This window comes from Ruditapes philippinarum, unplaced genomic scaffold (assembly GCF_026571515.1).
Source record: "Ruditapes philippinarum isolate M1 unplaced genomic scaffold, ASM2657151v2 ctg10267_1_1_1_1, whole genome shotgun sequence".
Lineage (NCBI taxonomy): Eukaryota > Metazoa > Mollusca > Bivalvia > Venerida > Veneridae > Ruditapes > Ruditapes philippinarum.
This window is the reverse complement of record NW_026853141.1, coordinates 79,505-89,249: the sequence shown is the minus strand read 5'-3', so window position 1 is coordinate 89,249 and position 9,745 is coordinate 79,505. Positions and strand designations below refer to the sequence as shown.

The window sequence follows — 9,745 nt, the reverse complement described above, 5'->3', positions numbered from 1 at the left end:
CTAAGTTGTTATAAAAACATCAAAATGTTTGGAAACAAGTCTGCTTCCTACTATTAACATATAACAGGCACAGAATTCCAATCAATATCTGATTCGAGAAACTTTAAACCAATATCAAATACATAAATCGGTATCTTGGACATTCATTGTCCAACTTGGCATATAAACATATTTTCACTACAATTAAAAGCAACATAAGCAAACTCATTTTCAAATCATATGTCATGTTTATTTTCAACCTAACTCTGATTTAAACAAAACAATAAGAATAAAGTATCAATATCTTTTAACAGGCACTGAATTCCAATCTACATATAAACGCAGAATACTCAAACCTATACTCTCAAATCATGTGTGTACATAATTATATGATGGTATCTTGGACATTTACTGACATACTTTGTCAAAAGTTACTCTTTAGTAAAAATTAACATGATGAGGCCTCTGTCATTAGTGTTTTTTTTTCAACAAATAGCCAATGATTTAACTAAAGATGGTCCCTTCGGACACATTCATGCTGATTACAAATTCACATATTGGAAAAAAAAACCATCTCAAATTTCCATTACCTCTCTGTCATCATGACTTTGATGACAATCCATCAAGGATATGTCACGACCTTTATCATTAGCAATCTCATTTTCAAATCTATTGTCATGCTCATTTTCAGCAGTACTCATGGTTCCATCAGTCGAGAGAGTCTGATTAAAAAATTTAAAACAAGTTTCTATATTTTAAAACAGGCACTAAATTCCAATCTACATATTTCAAAAAGTCTAAAACTTATATTCTTAAATCATGCATATATATGTAATGGTATCTTGGACATTTACTGACCTACTGTTCCAATATATACACTTTAAGTAAAAAATTAACATGAAGACGCATAAGTTGTCAAAGAGCTTTATCAACAAATAGTCCATCATTTAAGTAAAGTTGGTCCCTTAGAACACATACAAGCTGATAAATTATGAAATGGAAAAAAAACCACAAATTTCCATTACCTTTTTGTCATCATGACTTTGGTGACAAACTATCACCGACAAGTCACTGTCTCCATTTTCAAGTCTCATGTACTGTTCATTTTCAACATGAGTCACAGTTTCATCATTTGACGTGATCTGAATACAAAAAATCTCAATGCAAATAAAAATAGCAGTAAAAGCAGAAAAAAAATGGAAATTGTTGGTTTTAAGCCAGTCATAAGTGAATACTAAACCTATGCGATATGCTTAATCAGAAAAAGTTGAACCAATAATTTCAATTATACTATTATATTTGAGGAAACACATCTGCCTAGTATTGATATCATACATGTACAACAGGAACTGAATTCAGTCTTACATATAAATCCTGAATTCCCAAACCAAAACTCTCATATCATGCATATATATATATATATATAATGGTATCTTGGATATTTACTGACATACTTTGCCAATAGTTACACTTAAGTAAAAATTAACATGACGAAGCCTCTGTCCATTATTGAGTTTTTGTTTCAACAAATAGTCCATGATTTAACATAAGTTGGCCCCTTTGAACACATTCAAGCTGATTACAAAGTCACATATTGGAAAAAAAAACATCTCAAATTTCCATTACCTCTCTATCATCATGACTTTGATGACAATCCATCAAGGATATGTCACGACCTTTATCATTAGCAATCTCATTTTCAAATCTATTGTCATGCTCATTTTCAGCAGTACTCATGGTTCCATCAGTCGAGAGAGTCTGATTAAAAAATTTAAAACAAGTTTCAATATTATAGAACAGGCTCTAAATTCCAATCTACATATTTCAAAAAGTCTAAAACTTATATTCTTAAATCATGCATATATATGTAATGGTATCTTGGACATTTACTGACCTACTGTTCCAATATATACACTTTAAGTAAAAAATTAACATGAAGACGCATAAGTTCTCAAAGAGCTTTATCAACAAATAGTCCATCATTTAACTAAAGTTCGTCCTTTAGAACACATACAAGCTGATAACAAATTATGAAATGGAAAAAAAACCTCAAATTTCCATTACCTTTTTGTCATCATGACTTTTGTGACAATCTATCATGGACAAGTCACAGCCGCAATCATTTGCAATCTCATTCTCAAATCTTATGTCCTGCTCATTTTCAAAATGAGTCACAGTTTCTTTATTTGACATGGTCTGAATACAAAAATGACAATACAAATCAAACAGCTATAAAAGTGAAACAGATTGGAAATTATTTGGATAAAACCAGCCAAAAGAGAATTCTGAACCAATGCAGTATGCGTACGCAGGATAAGTTGAACACTTAAGTTGTTATAAAAACATCAAAATGTTTGGAAACAAGTCTGCTTCCTACTATTAACATATAACAGGCACAGAATTCCAATCAATATCTGATTCAAAAAACTTTAAACCAATATCCTCGTATCAAATACATAATTCGGTATCTTGGACATTCATTGTCCAACTTGGCATATAAACATATTTTCACTACAATTAAAAGCAACATAAGCAAACTCATTTTCAAATCATATGTCATGTTTATTTTCAACCTAACTCTGATTTAAACAAAACAATAAGAATAAAGTATCAATATCTTTTAACAGGCACTGAATTCCAATCTACATATAAACGCAGAATACTCAAACCTATACTCTCAAATCATGTGTGTACATAATTATATGATGGTATCTTGGACATTTACTGACATACTTTGTCAAAAGTTACTCTTTAGTAAAAATTAACATGATGAGGCCTCTGTCATTAGTGTTTTTTTTTTCAACAAATAGCCAATGATTTAACTAAAGATGGTCCCTTCGGACACATTCATGCTGATTACAAATTCACATATTGGAAAAAAAAACATCTCAAATTTCCATTACCTCTCTGTCATCATGACTTTGATGACAATCCATCAAGGATATGTCACGACCTTTATCATTAGCAATCTCATTTTCAAATCTATTGTCATGCTCATTTTCAGCAGTACTCATGGTTCCATCAGTCGAGAGAGTCTGATTAAAAAATTTAAAACAAGTTTCAATATTATAGAACAGGCTCTAAATTCCAATCTACATATTTCAAAAAGTCTAAAACTTATATTCTTAAATCATGCATATATATGTAATGTTATCTTGGACATTTACTGACCTACTGTTCCAATATATACATCTTAAGTAAAAAATTAACATTAAGACGCAATAAGTTGTCAAAGAGCTTTATCGACAAATAGTCCATCAGCATTACTCATGGTTTCATCAGTTGAGAGAGTCTGATTAAAAAATTCAAAACAAGTTTCTATATTTTAAAACAGGCACTAAATTCCAATCTACATATTTCAAAAAGTCTAAAACTTATATTCTTAAATCATGCATATATATGTAATGGTATCTTGGACATTTACTGACCTACTATTCCAATATATACACCTTAAGTAAAAAATTAACATGAAGACGCGCAAGTTGTCAAAGAGCTTTATTGACAAATAGTACATCAGCATTACTCATGGTTTCATCAGTTGAGAGAGTCTGATTAAAAAATTTCAAAACAAGTTTCTATATTATAGAACAGGCCCTAGATTCCAATCTACATATTTCAAAAACTTATATTCTTAAATCATGCATATATATGTAATGGTATCTTGGACATTTACTGACCTACTGTTCCAATATATACACTTTAAGTAAAAAATTAACATGAAGACGCATAAGTTCTCAAAGAGCTTTATCAACAAATAGTCCATCATTTAACTAAAGTTCGTCCTTTAGAACACATACAAGCTGATAACAAATTATGAAATGGAAAAAAAACCTCAAATTTCCATTACCTTTTTGTCATCATGACTTTTGTGACAATCTATCATGGACAAGTCACAGCCGCAATCATTTGCAATCTCATTCTCAAATCTTATGTCCTGCTCATTTTAAAAAAAATGGGGTCACATTTTCCCTATTTGACCATGGTCTGAATAAAAAAAAGGGACAATACAAATAAAAACAGCTATAAAAGTGAACAGTTTTAAAAATTTATTTGGAAAAAACAACCAAAAAAAAGAATTTTTAAACCCAAAATGCATAGCTACGCGGGATAAGTTAAACCCACTAATTGTTTTTAAAAACAAAAAAATTTGGAAAACAAGTCGCTTCCTACTTTTTAAATTTAAAAACGGGCCAAAAATTCCAATCAATATCTGATTCAAAAAATTTTTAAACCAATATCCTCGTATAAATACATAATTCGGTATTTTGGACTTTTCATGCCCCAATTTGGGCTATAAACATTTTTTCACTAAAAATTAAAAGAAAACAAAACAAAACCCCAATTTTCAAATAAAATTATGTCATGTTTATTTTCAACCAAATTTGTTTTAAAAAAACAAAACAATTAAAGGAAAAATTAAAGGTTATCAAAAAAAATTTTTAAAAAAGGCCCCTAAAAATTTTAAAAATCAAAAAATTTTTTAATAACGTTTAGGAAAAACCCCAAACCCGGTTTTAACTCCCCCAAATCTGTTTTTTGTCAATTAATTTTTTGGGGTTTTTTTACCTTTAACTGCTTTTTTTTTTCCAAAAATTTTTTTTTTCCTTTTTATTTAAAATTTTTTAAAAATTTGCTTTGAAAAAACCCGGTTTTTCCCCCAAAAAACTGCGGAGAATTTTAACTTTTGGAAAGGAAACAAGTGAATGGAAAAATTAATAAAAAGGATAATTAAAAAAAAACCGAAAAATAAAACCTTCCCCAAAAAGGGTCTTTTTGGGATGGTTTTTTTTATGTTTTAAAATTTAAAACTTTAGTTAATTCAAAATCCGGGGAAAAATGAGAAAAAATGACCCCAAATTTTCACTTACCCTTTAAAAACCTTAAAACCTTTTTGACTGCCCCATAAAACAAAAATTTTCACGTTTTTAATTTTAAGAACCTTTTTCCACCTTTTGAAGTTTTTTAAAAGGTTTTTTTTAGGGCCCTAAAAAGGAATTTTTTTAGTTTATCATCCAAAAAGCAAATTAAACCAACTTCGTTTTGGTTGACCTTGGGCCCTTTTGCCCTACGGGAAAACCAATTAAAAACAAAAAAAAGGGTAAAATTTTATAAAAACCATCAAATCCTAGGGAATTGGGGTGTTGAAAAAATTAAAAAAAGGAAACCAAATTAATAAAACCCGAAATGGAAAATTTTTTTAAACCAAAAAACGGTATTTTTGGCCCTTTGCCACCTTTAAAACCCTTTTAAGAAAAAAAACAATAAGGCAATTGTCAAAGACCAAAAATTTAATTCCTTATTGGAATTTTGGGGCTGAAAAAATTTAAAAAAGGAACCCCTATTAATTCTTTCCAAACAAAATTCCCAACGTTTAATTGGGATTTTGGGACCTTTAAACCCCTTACGGGCCCAAAAACAAAAAAAAAAAAAGGGGATAATTCTCTCAAAAAACCAAAAAATTCCATCCTTTAATTTAAGGCCCTTTAAAAAAAGGTCTTAAAAGGAAAAAAATTTAAAAATTTAAAATTCCTTTTTCCAAAAACGGAAATTACAACGGCCCAAGTTATTTGAACCTACCAAAATTTTACCCAAAAAAATTTAAACCATTCAGCTTCTAAAAAAAGAAAAATAAAAACCTAAAGTTTAAAAAGGCTTGGTTAGGTCCAAAAAAGGTTTAACTCTAGGTTTTTTAATCCGAAAAAAACAAAATTTTTAAAACAACGTTCCATTTTAAATTTTGGGCCTTGAACTACTAAACCCAAAAAACAAAAAATATCCCCTTTTAAAAATTAAGAATCATCAAATTTGGGAAAGCTTTGGAACTGTAGGTCAAAAGGAACTCTAGTTATCGTCCGGAAACGAAGAATGGACGGACGGACTGACGGACGGACGGACGGACAGGGCAAAAACAATATGTCTCCCCCCGAGGTGGGGGAGACATAATTAACATGATGAGGCCTCTGTCATTAGTGTTTTTTTTTCAACAAATAGCCAATGATTTAACTAAAGATGGTCCCTTCGGACACATTCATGCTGATTAACAAATTCACATATTGGAAAAAAAAACCATCTCAAATTTCCATTACCTCTCTGTCATCATGACTTTGATGACAATCCATCAAGGATATGTCACGACCTTTATCATTAGCAATCTCATTTTCAAATCTATTGTCATGCCCTTTTTCAGCAGTACTCATGGTTCCATCAGTCGAGAGAGTCTGATTAAAAAATTTAAAACAAGTTTCAATATTATAGAACAGGCTCTAAATTCCAATCTACATATTTCAAAAAGTCTAAAACTTATATTCTTAAATCATGCATATATATGTAATGTTATCTTGGACATTTACTGACCTACTGTTCCAATATATACATCTTAAGTAAAAAATTAACATTAAGACGCATAAGTTGTCAAAGAGCTTTATCGACAAATAGTCCATCAGCATTACTCATGGTTTCATCAGTTGAGAGAGTCTGATTAAAAAATTCAAAACAAGTTTCTATATTTTAAAACAGGCACTAAATTCCAATCTACATATTTCAAAAAGTCTAAAACTTATATTCTTAAATCATGCATATATATGTAATGGTATCTTGGACATTTACTGACCTACTATTCCAATATATACACCTTAAGTAAAAAATTAACATGAAGACGCGCAAGTTGTCAAAGAGCTTTATTGACAAATAGTACATCAGCATTAATCATGGTTTCATCAGTTGAGAGAGTCTGATTAAAAAATTTCAAAACAAGTTTCTATATTATAGAACAGGCCCTAGATTCCAATCTACATATTTCAAAAAGTCTAAAACTTATATTCTTAAATCATGCATATATATGTAATGGTATCTTGGACATTTACTGACCTACTGTTCCAATATATACACTTTAAGTAAAAAATTAACATGAAGACGCATAAGTTGTCAAAGAGCTTTATCAACAAATAGTCCATCATTTAAGTAAAGTTGGTCCCTTAGAACACATACAAGCTGATAAATTATGAAATGGAAAAAAAACCACAAATTTCCATTACCTTTTTGTCATCATGACTTTGGTGACAAACTATCACCGACAAGTCACTGTCTCCATTTTCAAGTCTTATGTACTGTTCATTTTCAACATGAGTCACAGTTTCATCATTTGACGTGGTCTGAATACAAAAAATCTCAATGCAAATAAAAATAGCAGTAAAAGCAAAAAAAGATTGGAAATTGTTGGTTTTAAGCCAGTCATAAGAGAATACTTAACCTATGTGATATGCTTATCAGAAAAAATGAACCAATAATTTCAATTATACTATTATATTTGAGGATACCATCTGCCTAGAATTGATATCATACAAGTACAACAGGCACTGAATTCCGTCTTACATATAAATCTTGAATTCCCAAACCAAAACTCCCATATCATGCATATATTTATATAATGGTATCTTGGACATTTACTGACATACTTTGCCAATAGTTACACTTTAGTAAAAATTAACATTACGAAGCCTCTGTCAATAGTGTTTTTTTCAACAAATAGTCCATGATTTAAAATAAGTTGGCCCCTTTGAACACATTCAAGCTGATTACAAATTCACATATTGGAAAAAAAACATCTCAAATTTCTATTACCTCTCTATCATCATGACCTTGATGACAATCAATCAAGGATATGTCACGACCTTTATCATTAGCAATCTCATTTTCAAATCTTATGTCCTGCTCATTTTCAGCATTACTCATGGTTTCATCAGTTGAGAGAGTCTGATTAAAAAATTTAAAACAAGTTTTTATATTATATAACAGGCACTAAATTCCAATCTACATATTTCAAAAAGTCTAAAACTTATATTCTTAAATCATGCATATATATGTAATGGTATCTTGGACATATACTGACCTATTGTTCCAATATATACATCTTAAGTAAAAAAATTAACATGAAAAGCATAAGTTGTCAAAGAGCTTTATCAACAAATAGTACATAACACATACAAGCTGATAACAAATTATGAAATGGAAAAAAAACTCAAATTTCCATTACCTTTTTGTCATTATAACTTTGGTGACAAACTATCACCGACAAGTCACAGTCTCCATTACTAACAACCTCATTTTCAAGTCTTATGTACTGTTCATTTTCAACATGAGTCACAGTTTTATCATTTGAAGTTGTCTGAATACAAAAAAATCACAATGCAAATAAAAATAACAGTAAAAGCAGAAAAAGATTGGAAATTGTTGGCTTTAAGCCAGTCATAAGAGTATACTAAACCTATGTGTTATGCTAATAAGAAAAAAAGTTGAACCAATAATTTTAATTATACTATTATACTTGAGGAAACACATGTGCCTAGTATTGATATCATACATGTACAACAGGCACTGAATTCGGTCATCAAATAAATCCTGCATTCCCAAACCAAAACTCTCATATCATGCATAATTATATATAAATAAAAAAATTATATATATATATAATGGTATCTTGGACATTTACTGACCTACTTTGTGAATAGTTACAAAAAAAATAGTTAGTAAAAAATAACATTACAAAACCTCCGTCCACAAAGAGCTTTCTCAACAAATAGCTCAAGTTTCAATTCAAGGTTTTCCCTCAGAATGAATATAAGACCATTTAAGACTTAGGTTAAGTAAAAAGCTCAAAAAATCATATTACCACTCTGTCATCATGACTTTGGTGACAATCAATCATGGACAAGTCACAGCCGCCATCATTAGCAATCTCATTTTCAAATCTTATGTCCTTCTCATTTTCAACATGACCCACAGTTTCATCATTAGACAGGGTCTGAATACAAAAAAATTATAATACAAATCAAACAGCCATAAAAGCAAAACAGATTGGAAATTATTTGGATAATGCCAGCCAATCCAAATAATTGGTAATTATTAGTCATTTGACAAGGTCTGAATACCAATAATAACAATACAAATCAAACAGCCAATAAGGCAAAACAGATTATACAGCCACCAGCTTAAATGACAATTTTACTGAGCAATTATTAACATCTGATCCCATTTGAGCAGTATAAATTCATAAACAGACAAATTTCTTTTCATAGTATTGAATTTCTAACAGGATAGGTTACACCAATGGAACCCATAAATTTTCTCTATTTCATTTCTTTCAATCTGTGGTTCATATTACAGTCTTACTCTCTCATACCTTTTGTTTCCCAATTCTAAAATGACGTTCGCCTACTTGAAATGTGTCTCCACAATGTAACTGCTTCTCCTTAACACCCGAAAAGTAAGTCAGAAAAACCTGGAAAAAATCGAAGTTTTGAGATAATTGAAATGTAATTCTCCTTAGTCCTTAGATGACTGTTAAACTATCTACTTCCAATAACTGCATAAAAATTACATGACAAATCAGTTCTTCATCAATTTGTATATTTTTTTAAGTAGCATGGCAGTAATTTAAGCATGTTTTCAAGCATGAGCAAGGTATATATGAAAGATCTAGCGAGTATGCAAAATGTGTATGCAACACGAGCAATGTATAATATTGCTAAAGTGGAAAACATCTGGTTACCTCGCCCATATAAACTTCTAACTGACAATGTACATCATCCACATCCTTCGAGGACACAATTATGTCACAGTTTCTGTCCCTTCAAAATATCATTACAAAGTCAGCATTTGTCAACAAGAACAATTAAAGCATAGCAGTGCATCATAAGCTCATCAAAGACGATGGTCGAAAAATTATACTTTACACAGAAGTGTTATCATATATTAATAATAAATTTGT

General features: G+C 30.1%; 1 protein-coding gene across 6 annotated transcripts in view; it reads right to left on the bottom strand.

Moving 5' to 3' along the window:
• Positions 1-202: 202 nt before the first annotated feature.
• LOC132734810 (uncharacterized) overlaps positions 203-9,745 on the bottom strand; it is a 30,258-nt gene continuing 20,715 nt past the window's right edge. For 2 of the 6 annotated variants that reach the window (XM_060721666.1, XM_060721674.1), the window contains 11 exons: positions 9,527-9,605; positions 9,158-9,256; positions 8,648-8,779; positions 8,012-8,143; positions 7,600-7,731; positions 7,014-7,130; positions 2,883-3,014; positions 2,044-2,175; positions 1,606-1,737; positions 1,005-1,121; positions 217-701 (listed from right to left, as the gene is read on the bottom strand). In XM_060721666.1, coding sequence (XP_060577649.1) covers positions 555-701; positions 1,005-1,121; positions 1,606-1,737; positions 2,044-2,175; positions 2,883-3,014; positions 7,014-7,130; positions 7,600-7,731; positions 8,012-8,143; positions 8,648-8,779; positions 9,158-9,256; positions 9,527-9,605 — 1,351 coding nt within the window. In that variant the 3' untranslated portion in view covers positions 217-554. Of the gene's footprint in view, positions 702-1,004; positions 1,122-1,605; positions 1,738-2,043; positions 2,176-2,882; positions 3,015-7,013; positions 7,131-7,599; positions 7,732-8,011; positions 8,144-8,647; positions 8,780-9,157; positions 9,257-9,526; positions 9,606-9,745 lie in introns of all 6 variants that reach the window. The other 4 variants (XM_060721706.1, XM_060721682.1, XM_060721689.1 and 1 more) reach the window with 4 other exon arrangements.